We start from the raw sequence: 22,744 nt of genomic DNA on the forward strand, positions 1-22,744 counted from the left end.
ACTCAAGTTTAAAACAACAACTACACTAAAGCTATTCTGTTATACCTGTATACAAAAAAAATATTTCATAGTTCAGCAATACTGATCAATCTAATAAACTTAAACCTACACCATCCTCCCTATTCTGGTATTTTAAAGAGTACTTAGCGTAAATATTAAGCAACCTAACTAATAGGGTTCCAACTCCCAGCAACAACAAAAATAAATAAATAAAAAATAGGGAACCACCCCTCACGCGCCACCTCATGATGCTTAATCGACGTAATCAACCTTAATTTGATGCAGTGTGAAAAAAAATGCACAGAAATCAATTATTTTTCAAGAAATATTAAATAGATTCAACATCTTTCTTCAACAAAATTGCAGACTGCACAGATGGTACCTTCCCAAAGTAAAAAGTACTATAGCTTACTAGGGTATATATATTAGACTTAATAGTCACTATATACAGTAATTGACTTCTATTCATTTTACATCAAATTAAAACTTTGGGTGTCAGATAATTATTTATTAAAAGCTCGACATTTTAAATGAGAATAAGAAAGAAAAGTCTGTCTTTGTGCCCCCTTTTCCCTGTTCATGCCCTATCGGCCCCCCTGGCTAAACTTTGCTAGATCCGCCCCTGCACAGTTACCAGCGTCAGCTGCGTAGAAAAAGATCCTGGTGTAGAAAGAAATATTAAATAAATTCTAACAACAGCTTATCAAGCTTAAACGTTCTGCTGTTGTTCAGCCGCTGGTTTCCTCTTTCTGGTGCAAAGTGGGCCAAAAACAAACAAGAGAGACGGAGTCGCGACAGAAAAGCCGATCAGCTGATCAGTTTCACGATTGAAGTAGCAGCCGGAGAGCGAGAGGCAGTCGCTTGTTAAGCTTAACGTGGGAATGCTTTACAAACATTCAGAGATGGACTTACACACTTGCTTTACTTCTCTCGGGGATAACTTTGTCGGAGATGAAATGCCAGGTTGTTAGCGAAGCTCCACATGCTATCCAGACCACCGACAGGTCCGGCATGCCACAGCTGCTCTATCACGTGATGCATACTGCTCCGACTGCTAACGTTCTGAGGTGAGTTACGGCGTGTTGCAAGTTTTGTGAGGTGCTTTCGTGATATTTAATGGATCGGATTACATTTTTTATTTTTCTCCGATATCCGATCCAGTAATTTAGGTCAGTATCGGACCGATACCGATACGTAATATCGGATCGGTCCATCTCTAATTTCCATGGACAGTTTCCAATATGGAATATTTCCAAAATTCCCAAGCTTAACTTACCATGGAAATTTACCGGAAACTTTTCGGAAATTTACCGGAAATTTTCCGCCCCTTTGCAACCCTATTGCCAACACTAGGAATACTCCTCCTTCTCACATATTGCTGATCTGTTATGCTAGACAGTTTTCAGGATGTAAGAAGCAGAGTCCAGACCAACTATCACTCAAAATCAGTAATTCTGAGAAACCTTTCCAGATTATTTAATATCTGCTATATCTAATAGCAGTAATTCAACATTTAATCAACCGTTAAATCACTCTGTTCTAAATTATGAAATCTTCTGTTCTACTTACAACCTCCTAGAATTCTGTGATGTGTGGTTGAATGTTAAATACGTCCACATCAGCTCAAAAGCAGTTATCAGTTCATAGTCGCTCTTTTGTTGCATCAAGCCTAATTCTAAACAGTCACATAAATCCCTGGCAATTATGCAGCACATGCTCTGATAGCACAATAAAGAAGAAAATGAAGTAATTACATGACTTGTCTTTTCTCATCATAATTTCATTTCCAATACCTACTAACCCCACCAAAAAAGATGGGTCAGGTGGACCTGCTGATGAAGCTTGGTCTGAATAAAAAAAGATATTTCCATTCATTGATTTATATTTCTTTGCAAAGCAGTGGGGAAGCTCTCTGAAGCATCTCTCGGTGAAGGGGGGAAAAAAAATTGCAGCTTTCTGCAGTTCAGAGTGCGCACTCTGTTTTTTTAATACACATTTTGGATTAGCTGTACAGCCCATAGAGAGAGATGCAGAGTGTGGGATGCAGCAAAAGAACAGAAATTCAAAGCTGTATGAAGAGGGAGAGGGACTCCATGAAAGACGGTAACGATGAGTAATGAGCTGCCCTGCTGTCTGTCCAAACAAATAAGAACAGAGATAGAAACAAAGAAGCAGCAAGTGACAAAGATCAACAAAAAGGGAGGGCAGGATGTCTAAAATACAAGATTTACATGAACAAAAAGGGAGAAAAGAAGATGTACATGTCAAACACTACTGAGTGAGTGAATATGTAGGAGGGGGAGCTGGAAAAGCCCAGCAACAGGGCATGCCTTAAATAGCTAGATGGTCTAAGATAACGTGACGCTGGAGAAAGCTGATGGCTCAGGGCATGTGTTGTGCTAAGCATGTATGAACCCATTGCTGACAGCAGATTCATGGTATCTATTAGTCATATGGTAAAATCATATGACTTCCCAAGGAAGCATGCCTGTATGAGGCCGGATGGCGCCAATGCCGGCTGCCCGCCTGGATTAACAAACATCACATCTATAAGAATTTTATTCAAATTCACCTCAAGAGGACAAAATTCAAGCTAAGACTAATGCATTAAACTCTCAGAAAGAGGGGTACACAGTGCACCCCTCAGGGCCAATTACTGGGCCGCAGAGCAAGTAGGTGCACTTTCAAAAAAAGGGACATATTCGTTCTGAAGCAATAAAACAGATAATTACAAATTTTCGTCTAGTTTTTAAAGTGTTATATCACAAAACAGTGGGATTAGATTAGATTAATTTACTCTAGAAACTTTATTTTTGTTGCGTCCTTTAAATTAAATGAAAAGCATGAGCTGAGCCACCAGCTGCAAGGCTGACAGTGACACTGGTCTATGCATTTGTTTTTCTCCCCCAACCCTCCACCAATCAAGCTAACCACACACACACACACACACACACACACACACACACACACACACACACACACACACACACACACACACACACACACACACACACACACACACACACACACACACACACACAATCCTTGCAAAAAAACATGGAAAGGCATTAGCTGAGTCATTTTCCTTTCATTATAAAGTACTTGTAGCTGTATTGTGATGTATGTTTTTCATTGTGAGACAGTGTTCTGTACTTTAAACTATTCTGTCTAAATGTACGTATACATTTCTGCATGATAAGTTTATTAGCTGAAGATAGAAAAAATAAGATGATCATCAAAAGAAACTGGTTAGGGCCCACCAAAGCATTTGTGTCCAGGGTATGTAACTTAATCTGGGAACGATTCAGCTGGGTGATCTGGGTTCCTCCAGCAGTCCAAAGATATGTTGCACACCTTCATTTAAGTGTTGATTTGTAGTTGGTTGCGGATTCAGATGAGAGGATTGATAAAGCTTTGTGAGTAAGACTACCAAATGTCTGGCCCATCATATTAACCTACAACACTGTCAGCAGAGCACAGAACTGTCTAGGCTGCAGCTATTGTTTATTTTAGTAATCGAGTAACCTAGCAATTATTCCATCGATTAATCGGATAGGAAGTACTTTTCTCTTATTAAAAAGCAATAATAAAGATTCAAAAGAGAAAAAACATTCTTTCTGAATGAACTGCTCATTGGTTTTTGGTTTATCTGTCAAAAAAGCAACAAACTTTGTATTTACCTGCCCAATTAAAATGTTATGTTTTTAAAGAAAACATTTTAACACCACTGAGCAACCACGGTTACATTTTTGGAGGACTGTGCACAAGTTTGTTTTCATAGCCACTGCATTGGTTCCCATAACCAGTCGCAAGAGCCGTTAAAATGGAAACAACCATGGGACTGTAAATCTGGCTTGATGTAGCCGGATGGAAAATTTTTAATGCATCACCCAACCTTAAAATGTCAGCAACCAAGTCAAGATCATGACTCCATCATTTCTCCAGGCTCAAAGCACTTCTTGACCACTCAAGTGGTTAAACTGCATATTCATCCAACTGACCTAAAACTGCAGTAAACAGAAAGGAGGAAACAATTTCCAATCATTAATGACGTCTTCAGAGATTTGAGTAAGAATGATGTATAAATTGAATTTTTGATTTTTTTTATTCAATGCCAGAACAGACATAATGTAATATAACTGCCAACTTCAAGATGAGCATTTTAAAATGACTAATTCCATTACCTTTCTGTATTTGTATGTGAACAGACAATAACGTTCATTCAGAGCTTGTCTGCAGTGTTTTAAAGGCATCTTAGTGGGATGTTTTCCCCCCAATGGCCTTGCACATAACTGCTTCTTGCCAGTGAAATCATCCCATCAAATCTTTTTTTCACGACATCACAGGCGTCCAATCTGCACACTTTCATCCGTACAATCTCTCTGTCCCACTGAGACCAAGAACATAACAGCGAGAAAACGTCTGACAAACTGTCCAACTGTCGGGAGCTTCTCAGAGCACACCGAGTGTTTGGTTTACATAGTGCATAGTGCTCTAAATGTTCTTGACAGATTTTTTTTGACAACACTGATCACAACAAAGAAGGGAAATACCTCCAACAGGCACAAACATTTGACCACACAGCATGCAATTAATTTGCAGAATGCATCGTCCTTGATATGCTGCTTAAAAGCGAATGAAAGCTCAGTGATGAAACAAGAGATACTGATAATAGAATCAGAATCTGTAAATTGTGTAAAATAATGCTCATTTTAATACTATAAGTCTATCTGTGCTAATAAAACCATATAATAGTAGTATTGCATGGTGACACTCACACTCATGTAGTGGTTATCTACCTCTACACTTTGCTTTTTCACAGCTAAAGATGACTCTCAGAAGCATCACATGGATACCTTTGGCATACTTTCTGACTAATGTACCACAGTTTCAGTAGATGCTCACTGTTATGCTAATAACAAAGTCAAACAACAACAAAAAAAGTATTTCCTCTGAATTTAGGAATCACTTGTCATTGTTCGTTTGATTACAGAAGAAACAAAGTATTGTGCCTTTCTACATGAGTTTCTTTCTTCGTGTCGTGCTAGTTTTCTTCAGCTAAACTCCAAAAGAACCCAAAGATTTTTGATTTCATAAGAAGAAAACACACAATCAATGGTGAATGTACTGCAGGTGTCAAATAATATGAGAATGTATGGACACTGACTGATGAAAAATTAAATTAAACACAAGTGTCATTTACAAGAAAAGATTAAAACGATTATTCATGCAGCTAATAAGAATGAACTATAGATTTATGTCCAATAAAACTGCAGGTGGGCAACAACACAATATGATGTGAGCCCTGTGAGTTGTGAATGGTGGGGGAAGGAGAGGCAATCCTCAGTGATCTATCACAACCTCTTTATGATGATAATGTGTTATCAGCATTCACTTCTCGTTAGCAGAAATCTTTTATCCTTCGTAGTAAACACATCCAAACAATATGAGGAGTGTGTTACTTGTGCTTGAACTCGTTGTGTTTTCATTGCTGATAATGATGTTGCAATGGAGGATTTTGTAGTTAAATGTAAAGCATGATTATAACCAAAATGCCTTTTTCCTTTGTGGTTGTATTTATCTGACAGTTCACACTGATGCAAAGAGAACATCTGAAAGCATAACAAACAAAACTAAGTGACTATTTTAGTATCTAGTGTGAAAGCGTTTTTTTTTTTCTTCTTCTCCTTTCTCTCATTCAAAACATTCATTTCTAGCCAGTGTAGAAGTAGAGACAGGCTGTGAAATGTCAAGAACATTAAAGAGATCTAACGACCTTGAGATTTCCTACATCTATTCTCTCGTCAATGCTAAAGAGGCTTTAAAAACGGTGTCTTTGTAAAACTATTTCTTTGTGTTAGTGGGAAAGTACCACTGGCTACAAGCCAAAGACTTCATCTTGGTTCTGGCTGGAAAATTTACCCACAGTGACTCAAGTAGCTTCTCAGTAAAAATGGTGAAAGCAGCCACATCATTCTGGAAATGGACCTTATGTCCATGGTCTGTGATCACTAACAAAAACAGTTTGTTTCCTGCACTGAGAACGGTGTAAAGATGCAGTTTCCACATGCCCCCTGAAAGGCTCCTGGCACAGAAGAATAGGTGACTTGTGTAGCCGTCGGCTGTGGTAATCATGTGATATCTCTGTCGTTTGGCTAATCTCTTTACAGCCTCCTTTCTTTTTCTCCGGGATGAAGCCAGATATGGCAGCTCAGCCAGCTTTAGCCACACGCTAATTAATCTGCGCCACCAAAGCCTCTTAATGACACCCAAACACCACAAATGATCACTGTACTCATGCCAAGCCAAGGAAGTTTGATCCAAACTTTTGGTGTGGAATCAGAGAAGTACAGTAGGGAATTTGCAACACATTGAACCTGTGCAAAAAACATTAGGAGCTGAGGGTTCAGCTCTCTGTGTAGCTCTGTAACTGAGCCAGTCTAAGGAGCTTTAGGGATGTTGACCATTAAGGCCGGTTAGCTTGATTGGTGGAGGGTTGGGGGAGAAAAATAATGCACAGTCCAGTGTCACTGGCAGCCTTGCAGCTGGTGGCTCAGCTCATGCTTTTCTTTTGGTTATTTCAGTGGGAGTGGGTATAATCCACTCTGTCACACTGTCCTGCTTTGTCGGAGATAATATGAGGCCTCCATTCGTCTTTCTGCATCCCCCCCACCCTCCATTGTCTTTGCTTCAAGTTGAACTCACAATGAAGGGCGTCTCACTCTAGATTTACTTCTATTAACTCTTTAACTCTGTCTCTTATCATTTCTCACTCTCTTCGTCAGTGTCCATTCCTTCCCCTTTACCGTAATCTCTCTCTCTTGGATGGGGCTCATCTGTGACAGAGCAAATAGGCTCACTGTATCTGTGAGAGTTGTGAGGGTGGAAGAGAGGAGGCTTATTTCATTGAAACCTCCATAGAATATCCATCCACAGGGGAGATAGGGCCTGCAGGGACTCTTTATGCCAGCAGAAAACATGGGTGAAGTGGCAGCAAGGGAGCAAGACAAAAAACAAACAAATGCCCGCAGAGAGACACAGAACAGGTGGCAGACTTTTCTAAATTTAAAGAAAGGGCAATGGCCAAAAAGACAGACGACCCAGAGAAAGTCTGAGTTAAACATATTAGTAAACTGCAGAAGTAGAGATGCTGAGCTGTTTAGAAGCTGTTCAGCATCAACCCGGTTGATAACTGAAGAGCTGCGAGAGAGAAACTCAAACTGTGGAAAAGATTAGCAGCTTGCTAACAGCACATACACACAATAGCAACAGAAAAGCTTACAGAAGCCTTTCGCACAACCCAGAGGTCACCAGTTCAGCCAAGCAGCACGTGTAGATTCTTCTCCTCCCCTGCAGCTCAACCTTGTTTTGAGTGTCTTCTTAAAAAAAACCAAAAAAAAAAAAAAACCCTTAAAGTAGTATGTGGACAAACAGTGATGACCCAAATACTGAACTGCAGAGAGAGAGAGAGGAATAATAACTCCTGCCCCAGCAGACAACGAGCAACCTCCAGCATGAGGGTGACACAGGTTCATCATTTAGTAACCACAGATCAATATGTTGTCCCATTAACACTCATCCCAACCTTCATCGGCTTGCCATTATACATAAACATATAGGCACAAATACAATCACCAGTGAACGCATTAGAGCATAACTGAAAACCTCACAGTTTGATGGCAATTTGAACAGAGTTGTGGCTCAGGAGGTAGAGTTGGACGTCTACCAGTCACCAGGTTGGGGGATCGATTTCCCAGTGCTCCTGATGCATCCATCAGGAGTGTGTGAATGTTAGAAACTGCTTACGTATAAAAAAAAATAGCACCTAAATGAATGTGAGTGGGTAAATAATTGTTTTTTTATCTACAAGCCTTAAGTAGAAAAGCAGTGCACTTGGTGTAATAGCAAACAGTCCACAAAGACAAACCTTGAAGATGAAGTGCCACAAACAGGGGCATTACTCATCCGGTTAGCATTGCTAGCCTAGCTGGTTCCCAGGTGCAGACAAAGAATGTGATAACCCCGAAGGGTCATGATCATTCGTAATAACTGATACTAATGCAGTTCTGGATCACAATTACAGCTAATAATGTCACTTTGAAGCCTCTAACAAAGGCAATCTGCTGCAGTAACTTCAATTTAACCGAACAGTCGCATAGACAGTAAGAGTGTTATGTATGTGTTGTTTGGACTCACTCTCAAGGCCTCTATGACCAGGTCTCGGGCTTCCAGCTCTCCCTCCATGATACTCAGCAGGGTGAGCAGCTCCGGTTTGCTCAGGTTATCCATGTTGAACTCACATTTCTGCAAAAAACACCATAGATAACACATGACAGTCAGAGACAATAGGATCAATTAAGGCTGCTTAATTGGTGCAAAGATCTGACTTATTTTGGTCAGTACTGAGATCATGATTACTAATCATTTTCAGATTTAAATAGGTTGAAAGTTTCATTTTCAAACCCTTCCCTTCATTGTAGGGTCTTTTCCTAACAATATGAAGCACCTTCAGGTAACTGTTGTGCTGTGATGCCACTATATAAATGAAATTTAATTCTAGCTTTTCTTTTCCTAACAATCACCCTTTACACTAGAGCTTTCTTCCCTTTTACCGTGGCCTTTCTGAATAGGGCTCTGTGATATGATCAGATATATTGGATGACAATATGGGGCGACCGTGGCTCAGGGGGTTGGGAAGCGCATCTGTAACCGGAGGGTCGCCGGCAAGACACTTTACCCTAATGCCTACTGGTGTTGGCCAGAGGGGCCGATGGCGCGATATGGCAGCCTTGCTTCTGTCAGTCTGCCCCAGGGCAGCTGTGGCTACAGTGAATGAATAGTGGAATTGTAAAGCACTTTGGGTGCCTTGAAAAGCGCTATATAAATGCAATCCATTATTATAATATCTTGACACACTGTTCACTGCAATATTTTTTCATTGCTTTAGATGACAGTTTGCAATAGTCACCACGGCACCACAGAAGGTCCAGCCAAAACTAAAGGGGGAGCTCATTCCTAAATGAGAGGCTACTTCTGAAGCAAGGACATGGTTCGGTTATGAAGTCTGATAGGCAGCAAAAAACAGAACTGTGCAAATTATCCAGCAAACAGGTCCCATAGACACTGACACAACAAACATCTTCTACCAACTATGCAAGACTCATGAAAGAGTATGGACAGAGTTTAAGAAGGAGAACCAAAAAAAAAGAGAAAAAAAAGTCAGGTGCTCAAAATAAACCTCCAACTCAAACGTTAGAACAGGTTTTTTCCCTGCAGCATGCCATATAATAAAGACTCACGAAGACAACAGCAGCAACTACATCTTATATCTCTAAATATTTGATTCTGTGCATTGGTCAAAACACTTGACTCAAGGTACACAACGCCAAGCTGAAAACACTTCACACAAGCCGAGTTGTCTTGTTTATAGTATGAGTGTTGTTTTTTACTCTGAGAAATCCACACGCAGCCTTGTGCTAACCGTTTGTTACCAGGACCCAAGTGGACTCTAGCGCAGTTGCGAAAGCGGAAAGTATAATCCCCACGTAATGGTGACCTTCGTTTGCTCTATCTCCAATGGCAAACGCATAGACCCAAATATTTTTTCGCCATAGCATTTTCTACATGTTTGTCCTCCAACTGTGCAATTGAGTTCTTTGCAGACAGATATGTTAATATCTGTAACACACTTTATTGGATTTCTCCTTTTCGTCCCCACTAGGTGCAGGTTTCTTACTACTGCATCTTTGTTTTGGTTATTAACATTAATACCAAATTCACTGTCTCTGGTAGTGTGACATAATCTCATTACAAATTGTTGCACTGTTTCCTTTGGTTCCTTCAAAGTCTGTAGAAAACTTGGTGTACAATGGCAATTTTAGTTTGTGGCACAAAGTAAACATTCAATGTAGTAACGGGCTCATCATAAAGTGCAGATGCTCCAGTGTTGGACAAGGTTGAGAATAGATCCTGCTCATCTCTATCAGCGTAATGAAGGGGTGGATCTTTGCGCCTCTATTTACAGTGGCTTGCAAAAGTATTCGGCCCCCTTGAACTTTTCCACATTTTGTCACATTACAGCCACAAACATGAATCAATTGTATTGGAATTCCACGTGAAAGACCAATACAAAGTGGTGCACACGTGAGAAGTGGAACGAAAATCATACATGATTCCAAACATTTTTTACAAATAAATAGCTGAAAAGTGGGGTGTGCGTAATTATTCAGCCCCCTGAGTCAATACTTTGTAGAACCACCTTTTGCTGCAATTACGGCTGCCAGTCTCTTAGGGTATGTCTCTACCAGCTTTGCACATCTAGCGACTGAAATTCTTGCCCCTTCTTTGGAAAACAGCTCAAGCTCAGTCAGATTAGATGGACAGCGTTTGTGAACAGCAGTTTTCAGATCTTGCCACAGATTCTGTCAAAATCTTTCTGCACGCCACTTTGGATGCCACCGTATGCAATTCCAGCTATAAAATTAACGTGTTTACAACCTGGGACAAGAAAAGTTTAGACCTTGATGGATATTTTACCTTTAGCAGCCAATGGCAGCGCCTTCTTTAGCCTATGTAACTAATGTTCTACTTGCTCCCAGTCTCCAACTGGTCTCATTAACCCTCTCGAGGCAGGTGTTGCCAATTTGCAACAGTTAAAAACTAACAACCTGATTACCCCACATACATATTTTATGAGGTTTTTTTACTCAGACGTGCCACTGCAGGACTTGGTTGTGCATTAGCAACAAAAAGTTAATTTGAGCCTGAGAGGGTTAAGTGCAGTTCTAAAGTCAGGCTAGCCATCCTATCTCCAAGCCATTAAGGTCTGATTACATTTGGGTAGGTCATTAAGCACCTATTTGGTCAGTAGTAACTGCAGGGCCAATGGGTGGAGATGGATGTAATTGTGAGCAAGCAGAGCACTTCATGCTTCCCTCAAGCCTTTTCCGGTCAACTTCTAAAATTGCTATGTACTGCCTCTGCCCTCTTTTTGAATTAGTCCCCTTGTTCTCTGATCTTCTTGCTTTGCCTGATGTTGAATCATGTTATTTATGCTACAAAGATAAAAGAAATATTTAAGAAAATCAGAACTTTATTTTTGGAGTTTACAAAATACAGTTATGTTCCAGCCTTTTATTTAGAGATTGATAATGCTGCTGAAGAGATCATTGTGCCAACAAAGTCCTTTTTAATCCTGATACATTTTGCTAATAGTAATTTCTTCCTCTGGGATTAACAAAGTACACTGATTGTGGTTTTACTTGTGCTTCATCATGTGTGATGAACATCTGAAGTGAACTCCACAGAATATTGGGAGAATTAAGTCAGCACAGTGACCAAGATTGCCCTTCGTCACATGTAGCGCACAGCAGGAAATACTGATTAAGATGTGTTCTCAGTACAGTAAAAGAAAAACATTCATTTGGTTTTTGTGGGTTGCTTTGCTTGCACATGACTATAATCAGACTTCATATTAGGGAGCAACTGTGAGCTCTCACATGCAGCTCTGTTGACAGCAATGTTTGAGGCTTCAGTGCACAGGAAAACATTTTTAACATTGCATTGTTGCTTTTACTTTTACTTTACTCTCTGCTCACGTCCCCGAATAACCCAACAGATCTGACAGCATTTCAAAGCAAAGTGTCAAAATGTCTTGTTAAGAAACCTTTAAAGTCACTGTCTTCTTTTAAAGTCAAACCAATGTGAGAAAAATGAGCGGCATTTTTAGCCAGACAGCTAAATAAATACGATGATGTAACTTCCCAGGAAGAGGACAGACAGAAGAAATTCTAATTACCTTGTTGGCCTCTTTTAACCAACTGCTAAAAAGCACCACAACCAGTTGCAAAATATAGAAGCTTTTCACTAGACTATTTGTTCAGTGCAACTAACGAATGAGAATAGCAAGAGTGTTTCAGCTACATCAGACTGATTGCTGCCTGCTCTTTCTTGAGGTGTCAGTTGTCAGACGGCCATTTAAACCTGATTTAGTATCCTCCTTCAAAACCTCCGCCAACATTTCTTCATTTCATCAAAGTCTTGCACATGTCTACAGAGCACTCTCACAAGGAATATGACTGAACATCAGAATCAGAGATTTCTGTAACATACTACCTCTGTGTGTCTTCTAATGGCATTGTTATTAATAGAGAAAGTTCAAGCTCAAACAACTAACAAATGAGCTAATGTTGCCTTATAAAGGAACACTCTTGTCCTTGAAAGCTTTTAGATAGGCCCGTATTGGTGAGAAGAGGCTTTCTCTTCTCAGAACAAGAAGCTGAAAAGTAGTGTGTCAATCACATCACAGTTTAGTCAAAGCATGTTTTTATTCTGAAGACTGGAAATAAAAGCAGAAGAGATTCTATGGGATTGATTCGCATCCAGGCTTCCAATCGATCCTCAAGTTCCCCTTTCCCAGCAGTGTTTTCACCGCTCAAACAAATTGGATGAGTCAGGGGTCCTTGATGGATGTCCACCCTTAGCTGGTGTCCTCCTGTCACAAGACCTTGGGTTGTGGGTGGTGTGAGGTGAAAGCAGTAGAGTTAATGGGGGGGTTAGTCTGGCATCTGTGCACAGTGATCAGGTGAGGGAAGAAGCAAACTCTAATTTGTTCCATGAGCCGTGAGCCATGCACCAAGGGCATGAGCAGCCTTGCCAGCATTCATCGGCTTGTTCACTGTTAGCCCCAGTCCACTTAATAAGGCCTGTGTCATTTCACTTGGAGCCACATTTTTGTACTGTAATTTGAGTGAAATGCCCCGCTTAATAGGTTGTACAAATATAACGTTTAATCTTTTCTGATGACTTCTCCAACTTGTTTACATGGTCATTTGAACTCCCCCATATCAGAGCACAGCAAATTTGTTGTCAGGAAGAAGCTTCAGCAGCGACATTACAGCCACTCATGTTAATGGCACTCGTCCAACATGGCAGCATATCCCCCATAAACACCCCTGGCCACTCTTAGGCTGCTGTTACGCAACAATTCTGCCAGACAACAATGGTAAGATTTAAAGATGAGGGACAATCTTGTCACAGTTAAAGGAATATTTTGCATATTTCTTTAATTAACAGCATTATCAGATTGTAACAAAACAAGTAATCAGACACTGATGCTGAAACCATACACTGTATGCAAAAGATGGTTATAACCATTGTGACATCACCTACTGGTTTCAGACTCCACATTTTGAAGCCTCAGCTTTGGCAACATGTTAGTTCTTTGGTACCGGAAGTTACCATATCATTAGCTAATGCTAGAAGGTGGCTTAGCAAGTTGTATCTATAAACTGCACCACAGCAAGGCACTGACAAACACATCTTAAATGGTCAGTGACACACAGCAAACCATATTGATTTTCAGATAATTCCATTAAAATGTTTCAAAAGGCATAAATATAGTGAAGAGGTCCAGTTTAGTGACTCCAATTAGTAGTGGTGATTCTAAACACGCACCAACTGGCTATACCTGTGCTATAAACACGTTTTTACTTTTGTAAATTTGGACCTTTTCATATGCAAGTCTATGGGGATTGATTCGCTTTTGGAGTCAACCTCAAGTGACCTTTTGAGGAACTGAACATTCACGCTAGCTTCATTTTTCTGAAAGGATAACACATTATAAACTACCAGAATCTACAGTATTCTGAACATGGCAGCTGCAAAGATCTCCAATTAACAACCACACCTGCAGTACAGCATCTCCTCAACAGTGTTTGCTGATTACGAGGTGAAAGATACAGTTCCAAAACAGCAGTTAGCATTAAAGTCAACAAAAGCTGTCAGTCAGAAGGAAGCTAACAGGATTGGTGTTTGTTATTTGGTAAAGGAAATGCTACCAACATCAAGTCATTACATCATTTAAAGAAAGGTCTAAGTTAGAGCATCTGGACAACATCCACAAGGAATTGCAAAGGTGTATATCTGGTAACACAAAACTATTCTACAATGACACTTGACCGTCCTCTGTAGGCAATGTCGTACTTTTCAGTGACAATCCTGTAGAGTTACAAGTTTCTTTTAAAAGCAAAATTTCCTAGCACTGCCCAATTAAGTAGTTCACTCTGGGTTAATCCTGTTTGTTTATGTGCTCATGTTTTTTTATGAAACATTTAAAGAATTCAGTTTCTAGACATACTGTCTGATTCACTAACATCTATTAAATGGGTGGGAGGTGACAGGCAGAGTGCCTTTCACTGACCTCTAAAGCCTCTCTGAACCACCCTCACTTCAGAATCCTCACAAACGAGAAACTTCCCCCCGCTCAGGCCAACAACAGAGTCTGACAGGGGTAAGCAAAGAGCAAAGTGCTTTATTTAACCACTGCAGGCATGGTGTTGGTGTTGGTGGTGAGAAGGGGGGAGTGGGAGGCCATCAAGGCGGAAGCCCCCTGGAACCTGGAAAAGGGAGAGTGCACTGGTACTGAAGAGGTGAGGTGGCTGCCTGACTCCCATGTCTCCGCCGCACCTGTTCGCCTCAACGCTAAATGTAAAGCAGCTTCCAGGCAGTACTGAGCACGCTCAAGAGGGGGTGGGGGCTGGCTGACACAGTACTCCCAGCTATGCCAGCTGAGTCACTGAAATTAAGACCAATTTAGAAAGGTGTATGGTGAACGGGGCCAGCACCCCCTCCTCTTCCTTTTCACTGGCTCTGCCCTCCACTCACCCCCACAGCTCTTCTCCCACCATCTCCTCAACACCCACACTACCACCCACCCACCTCAGGGACTGTGGCTGCTGTTCTATTATTGCAACACCACACATTTCCACTAGCCTACCTCTTCAAACTCTCATCCAAAGAGGTATTTTTTTTTCTTCTAAACTTGCTGTATGTGTAACAAAGTTGAAACAAGGACAAACTAAAAAGAGTGTCACTGCTCATCCTGCCTCAGGGTTCCAGTCAATAACAGCAGTCAGACAGGTTATATCATGGAACAAGCAAAAGGACGGGAAGGTTTCATGGCCTACTGCCGGATGGGGCAACAGACCGATCCATTTGCACATAGGGGGTGCTGAGCTGCTGTGACCTGAGAAAGGGCACAGAGAAATCACAACTAGGTGCTTGTACACATGTGAAACCCAAAACCAGCTGGTGATAACAAAGGACTGCTTGAAGAAAAAAAAGAAAAAGAAAAAAAGCTTAAGCCTTGAGTCCTCAGGTCTGACAGTCTGAATCTATGGAAGCCTGTGAGGTCTCTAAGGACTGCCAATTTAAATAAACCACTTTCACACCACACTTAGCTCCACATGCCAAGTGTTCATCGTTTGCGGAAAAATTTAGACAAAATCAAGATGGAATGAAAAAGATTTCACCTCTAGCGGCGGAGCTTTGGGGGAGCAAACGACAGCTTTAATAAATCTATACTCAGTTTTAAGTCTCCTGCAGCCAGGCGAACAGCTCGCTCCAAGTCTCTACGCATTAACTCATTTACTGCAATGTAATACTGTATATCAACCTGTACAGCCACCGACGCTTTCTCTTCCATCAAGCACACGATTACATTACAACTGAGGGATGCCTGCCTTTAAAGCAGCCGCTAGAGGAGAACAAAAGAATTCACTGCTGGGGGGAAAACCAACACTGTTCTGGCTTTTACGGAGGCTACTGAGAGTAATTATGGGTTATTCATCAGCCCAAGCAGAGACGAAGCCCTTGTTTTTCCCCAGACATTGTCGCGAGGCTCGCGCTGGCCACCGCTGTTGCTTCACGAGCCCGTGCGAAAATAGATGCGCGCGACATTTCGCCCTCTTTCCTGGGTGCCTGATAAAGGAACACGCCGATAAAAACACACGTGTGGCTTTCGCTTTTTCCCAAAGCTTCCTACCGTGTCAACGCTGCCCAGCACGGTGGTTGCCAGTGTTTGTACCGGGGGAGGCTGCTCTCCGCTGGCTCCCTCCGACGCCATCTTCGTACTGTAGCGGTCTGCTGGAGTGAGGGCGCATCCGGCACTCATTAACTATTGCACTGCTGAACGCAAATCTCAGCACGCGCGGCCATGGAAGAATTAAGACAAACGAGATTTGACAATCTGAAGTGAGGGGAAAAGATGACAAGTGTCCGTCGTTAAAAGCCTACAACTGAATGCGTGCGGGGTGCTGCAGCTGGGAGGGGGTGGGCAATGTGGGCGTGGACCGAGCTACGCGTAAAATCCAGATGAGAAGACCCGGTGCGCTCCCAACTGGAAAGGAGGTGCTTTCTGACAGGCTGATTGACAACAGCATTTGTTGACCACTGTAGCTATAAAATCAACAAATGAGTGCTTTTCAAACTTTGATCAGACGCCTTTTGTAACTATAATAAACATTAAGATGTTAAAAATGTCTTTATTTAAAAATTGCCTTATTTCCAAGACATGCATTACAATGATATCACCTGACAGTCATAAAGAGCTGGGTGTTCATGTAACACCACAAACTAATGCAGTGAGTCAACAATCATTAAAGTACAGTAGTTTTTTTTTATTAGATTCTTTAATACAAAAATAGAATGTTGTATTAATAAATATAGTTTCATTAGTATGTAAATACATCTTTCATCAGCTAATGCATTCTCATTAACTTATAATTAATCCATTAAAAATACATAGAAGCGGTGCTAGTTTGTGGAAGCCCCCATGTTACCCAACGATCTTGAATATAGCGCTTGAGATGGACACTGGCTAAATACTGGCCAGATACGAGGCACACAGAGGCCACCATAGATGGAATTATGTACTTGAATTGGGAGGGGTAAGAAAACATATTCCAGCTGACTGAAAAATGTAATCTACTGAATCTATCTAGCAGTAAGGTTTTACACTCGGTACATTTAACTTAGAGTGCAAGTCCAAGTTAAAGGTTTTTCCATATTTTTGCAAATAAATAAAGTTTGACTGAAATATATCCAAAATTTAAAGGTTTAAAGTCAAGGTCACTGAAATCACAAAACGTACATTAAAAATTCTTATAGTTAGTCTACTTATGGTGTGCAGTCTTTATAAATAATCAACTTCACTTTGACATCATAATTTTCACTTAATGAAAAGCCTTCTCAATCTCATAACGTCCAAACAGAATTTCAGGTTATTATATGCTGAAAGGCTACTGCTTAAGAGATTCACAGATCAGTGAAAGTCTCATTCTAATTTGTAATAACTCTACAGTGTTACACTATAGAAAAGCTTCATAAAGAAAAAACATGAATAAAACATAAACAGCTTTCAGTGAAATTATCATTATTAACAATTTGTATATGTATTTCAATAATGTAATTCATTCATTTCTTTACTTAAACCTAGCAATGATGTTGCCTTGATGCTTGCTCAATCATCCAGGTAAGGAAATCCCCAAAAAGTTGATTCTCTTCATCTGGTTGTAGCGTAACAGCAGTTTGAAACACAAAAATACAAATGTGGAAGCAGAGCAACTGAGGATCAAAGGTTTATCCTTTCTCAGCAATGTAAAGCCCCTATCATCCAACATCAGCATGGAGGAGAGGAAGACTCTCACATCACTTTGTAATGACAATAACATTAACATTAATGTCCTTCTGGCAGACAAGGGTGGGTGCACAGTTTAGCAAAACCAGAAAGACTATCATGAGAAAAATATTTCACTGCTCAGTGACAAAAATACTTATAAACCCCTGAAATGAGACCCATGTCCATCAGTTATTGGGACATTTAAAAGCTGATGTGTACCGTAAACCAGCGCATACAACTCAGTATCTAAGGTTTGACTCATCATCTACTAGAGCACAAACTGGATGTCATCAGGACACTACAACACAGAGCGAACACCATCCCCACAGTCTGAGCGGCCAAGAAGGCAGAAGAACGCCATATCAAGAAGGCCCTGAGTAAATCTGGTCATTCCAGGTGGACATTTGTCAAAGCTGGGAAGACACCTAAAGAAAGCTCCAGGCGATCATAGAGAGAAGAAGGACAACTGCTGCCTAAGTGAAAACCCTCAGCGATCAATTATGTGTCAGGAGTATCGGAACAGTTAGGACACATTTTTTCTAAACACTGAGTCTCTGTGGCTTTGAAACCCCAAAACCCACTCTGCCAAAAAATTGGTCCTCCCCAAGGATCAGGTCCCCTGACACAAAACAAAGTAATATAGTGTACGCTGTTAAGTGCCAGGAGGATTCCCTTGATTTATACATCGGGGAAACCAAACAACCTCTGTGACGTGGATGGCACAACACAGAGGAGTTAACCCTCTGTGTTGGCCAGTGGACACTCTTTCAATGATGAGGATGTACACATCCTGGACAGGGAGGAACGCTGGTTTGAGCGCGGCGTCAAGGAGGCCATTTATGTGAAAAAGGAAAGACCATCTCTGAATCAAGGAGGGGGCCTAAAGCCACAATGCTGTTATTGCAGCCATTCCCCAACTCTCTGTGAATGGTACTCATGGCAGTGACCATAGATTAATGGTTTTTGATCAGTGGTTGTTGATCAGTGGTCATGGCAATTTGCATATTAATGATCAAGAAACTGACCTCACAGTCCATTGTTCATCAGTGGTGCTAGTTTCAGTCAATGTGCAAAGGTAGTGTTTATAAGAGTGGGGAAACCTACAGTCAGCTGAGACTGAAGAAGTCACTTGGATGAGTGACGAAACATTTGTCCTGCTAAAAACGCTACGTTATACCAGTTGACAACTTTTACTGTCAGTGTAAATGGAGAACTAATGGAAAGAACTCTAGTACAACTACTTAAAAATTGTACTTTAGCACAGTGCACTCCTTCATTAAATTAGTACAGTGACTCTTCATCCGTCCTCTTCTGCCCTTTACAAACCATCAAAACCTCACATGCTCATTCGTTCCTGCGAATACTTGCATGACAAGTGGTTTGCAGCACTGAACAAGCTTTTAGTTGTTTTTTCTTAAGTAAACTGCACTTTTAATGACTTCTTGCTCAAGACTTAAAAAGCACCCATATTTAGCACACTACACACAAATAAGTGCCAATGTACATTTGACAAATGTTTCAATAGCTGAATGTAGCTGCAAACTTGAGCAAAAAAAACCTACAAAAATGAGCCTTAAACAGACAATCAGGCTTGTATTCAATAGCCACGAGAATACACACCAACAACAGCCAAAAAGCAAAGAATTTCAAATTATAAGCCCCACTGTTAATCTTACACAAGTTGATGCTCGGAGTTCAAATCTCTCAGTTCTGATTCTGTTTATCCCAGAAAAACAGAGGATAGAGGATGGGGCTCTCCCAGCTCCCAGATGTGGCGTTTAGGATTAACTGATGCTGATCCAGCCTGGACTTCTGGAATGATGTTATTAAATCTCCATTTAGGTCACATGTTGCATGATTGACGTTTCCTGGTTTCATTGAGGGCTTGACTGTGTGTTGATTAATGAGGTATATTTTGGTTTCACCAGAAGTGTGATAATGTGCTTAATTTGCAAGTAGTTTTAAGGAAAATCTGGGAATTGTTAAATGTTGAAAAATAATTCAATTCAGTTGCAAAACTATGGAAAGAGAGCCAAATTTCAATAACTACAGATGATTAAATAAAGCAGTGACATATAAACACACAGAGTGGAAGGAGATGAGAGAAGAAGAAATACTTACATCGAACCCTGTGGTAAGCTGTGACTAACTTTTGTGTGTGAAGGAGACTCCCCATTTACACAATGGATGGGATCATTTCTATCAGATAGATATGATTCAAACAACTGCAGTGCAGTTTCTTTATTACCAATGTTTTTTTCTAATCTCTGCCGCAAAATATTGTGGTGAGTGACATTGAGTGCTGCACATAACATGTCGGTCTAGCAGGATCTGTCCACTGTAGGGGACATAAGATCATTTGGAACTTTTACTGGTGCTGTTTCTGGGCTGTTGCACTCTAAACCGTTTCCTCTATTCCTTCGCAAAGGAATAGAGGAAACAATAAAGGAATTAAAGAAACAATAAAGGAATTCGAGAATTCCTGAAATAAAATGAAAGTTAAGAATTGGTTTATAAGACAAATCGATCAATTATTGACTTTTTTTAAGTAGTGATTTGATTACTGCTACCTTAAAAGCCTTTGTGTAGGCTGTTAATAAACATAGATTCCTGATATTTAAAGTCGAAGCATAAAACTTCTTTAAGCAATCTTTTAGAAATGGGAGAAATGTCAACAGTTCACCTCAGAACTTTAAAAATCAGATTCATTCAACTATGATTTAATTTTTTTCTTTGATCTGACACGCCTACAATTTACACCACACGTTTCCCACTTTTCTGTTATCCTCAGGGAAATTTACACATAAAATTCTCCCTTTCCTGCTGAGATTTTTTTCCTCTTTTTCTTACTCTATCTTGATATGTCAAATGCCAAACTCGTGTTTCACTCTGATGTAGAGCAGCACACATGGAGCTCTCATGACTACTCTGGAGATGTTATTGAAAGTTAATTGTGACCATTTAAAGAAATGGTTACATTTAAACCATGGTTCCATGTGCTGTGGATTCAAAGTATGCTCTTCTCCATACCTTGGATTTAATATGTGGTTATTTGAATTACTGATGCTTTCCCATCAACTCAAAGCAGTCTGACAATTCTCCTTAGGCTATGATCACTGGCATTAGATATCAGGGGAGAATGGCTGAGTCCCAGTGAGTGTAGACAACTGACATAACTTGAAAAACATTAAAGGAATGTGAAGATTTTGCTTGTTTCCATAGATTACATATCTGTTGCAACATCACCTGTTACTTTGTGGACTCCGGATTGTGAAGCCTTGATTTTAGATTTATGGCTGGTGCCATGTTGGCTTTTTTGGAGCCAGAAGCAAGTGCATTTGGAAATGTGTAGGGTCCAATTTGCTAATCATATAAAAGAGAAGAGAAACAAAACCTAGTTGACCAGTGTATTATACTGAAAAAACCAATGTATAACTACTTTTTTGGTCATTTTTAACATCGAGCAACAGTACCTTAATGTGAAGTACTGCATGTTATCTGTTAAGTTACATGTTAATAAAATAAAGATAATACATTTAACATTTAGTAACATTTAGTATTTCTGGCACTGACTATCTAAGCCAGCAAAATTTAAATGTCTGGTTTACTAGTTGCCAGCATAACAGTCTATAGATCCATTTTGAACACTGATTTCCATGATAGCATTATGGTTGCATTAATGTAGTGTAAGCTCAGAGCCAAAAGATCATGGGCATCCAGTACTGATTTTTAGCCTTGTCCCCGAAGACATTTTTCCACATTCTCAGAAACTTATAATGACATTATGTACTGCAGATGATGAGATATTCAAGGCCAAATTTATCCTTGAATTGTTCCACAAATATGCAGAAACTTTGTCTCCATAAGATTTTTCTTTTGTATTGAATAATGTTTCTGACCTGCTGCCAATTAACCAAATTAGTTACAAAATATCCCTCCAGCTGTAAGTACCATTTATTTATCGAAATTTTATCCTAACTTTTTTGAGACGTGTTGCCATCAAATTCAGCATGATATATTTTTCGTGAAAATATTAAAATGGCTTTGTTAATCATTTTATGTTTTCTATGTTCTATTGCGAATAAAATATATGTTTATACGATTTGGAAAACATTGCATTCTGTTTTTTATTTATATTTTACACAACGTCCTGACCTTTTTGGAATTGGGGTTGTAGAATTCGAAGAAATAGAAGACGTAGAAATAGCAGTGGAGGAATCTTATTATATTTTGGAGTATCAAGCAATTGGCAGCTCACTCAAAGAAAACCTGCAAAGAACATGGAGAAAAAAGCTCAGCAGAAGAGTTCAACCCCAAAACTTTTTGTTGTGAGGGAATAGCATTAACCATTGTACTACTTTGCCACCACTGAAACAGAATGAAACTTTAATTACAGACTGTAAAACCTTGAAATGGGAGCATAAAATAATACTTATTTTATAACATCAGTTCCCGGTATCATAGTATGAATGTATACCTTTTTGTATCTCAGAAAGGTAACACAGTTATCTTTAGGTCCAGTAACTGGCTCTAGGCACCACAGTTGTGTGGACTGTACCTATAGGGACAGAAATTGACCCATATTCCTAAAAATAAGTAATATGTGTGTGTTTTTCTCCTGGTAATAATTAATTCCTACCTTTTTTATTTATCTATTTAGTTTAAATTTCACTCACATAGTTCCAAGTACTTTAAGTGCTGCTATTCAGGACCCTGCATGTGCAAGGTCATGTGCAGACTTTATCATCTACAAGCAGCTGAAGGCAGCTCAGTTAGTTTGCTCACTATATCTAACAGAACACTGACTCAGTGCCAGCTTGGTCTAATTATATTTTCTGTAATTGGCCTGACTGGAGCGTAGAAGGGAGGCCTGCACCATCACGGGGGAAGTCACTGATATGAGGTATGAAGTATATGGATAACATTGCCTCCAGTTCAGCCTCTGTAATGATGTTAGGACCTGAATAACATCAGTAGCATATGAAAACATGTGAATACTAATGCATGAAAGTCTCTTCAATGTGAGGAGCATGCAAGTCAACAAAGTACAAATTTTTACATGTGAGTAGAAAGAGGGTGGAGTAACATTTAGTCCTATTTTAGGGGCTATTTTTATTTCAAATAGTTGCCTTGGCTGCCTGATTATAATTCACATTTAATGTGAGTACAGTGTCATATTATAGGTTAACTGAGTACATTTTTTAGCCTCAGCCGTACATGATCATTTGTAAATGTATTGTGTATTTACTGGAAAACTACCTAGTAATGGGGAAGAGGCTGTGTTTC

General features: G+C 40.1%; 1 protein-coding gene across 1 annotated transcript in view; it reads right to left on the bottom strand.

The window, feature by feature from the left end:
- cttnbp2 (cortactin binding protein 2) overlaps window positions 1–16,099 on the bottom strand; it is a 99,756-nt gene extending 83,657 nt beyond the window's left edge. The window contains exons 1-2 of the mRNA XM_004556307.3: window positions 15,824–16,099; window positions 8,197–8,304 (exon numbers count right to left, since the gene is read on the bottom strand). Of these exons, the coding sequence (XP_004556364.3) occupies window positions 8,197–8,304; window positions 15,824–15,952 (237 nt within the window). The 5' untranslated portion in view covers window positions 15,953–16,099. The remainder of the gene's footprint in view (window positions 1–8,196; window positions 8,305–15,823) is intronic.
- Between the last annotated feature and the right edge of the window lie 6,645 nt (window positions 16,100–22,744).

This window comes from Maylandia zebra, linkage group LG7 (genome assembly GCF_041146795.1).
Source record: "Maylandia zebra isolate NMK-2024a linkage group LG7, Mzebra_GT3a, whole genome shotgun sequence".
In the NCBI taxonomy this organism is placed as follows: Eukaryota; Metazoa; Chordata; class Actinopteri; order Cichliformes; family Cichlidae; genus Maylandia; species Maylandia zebra.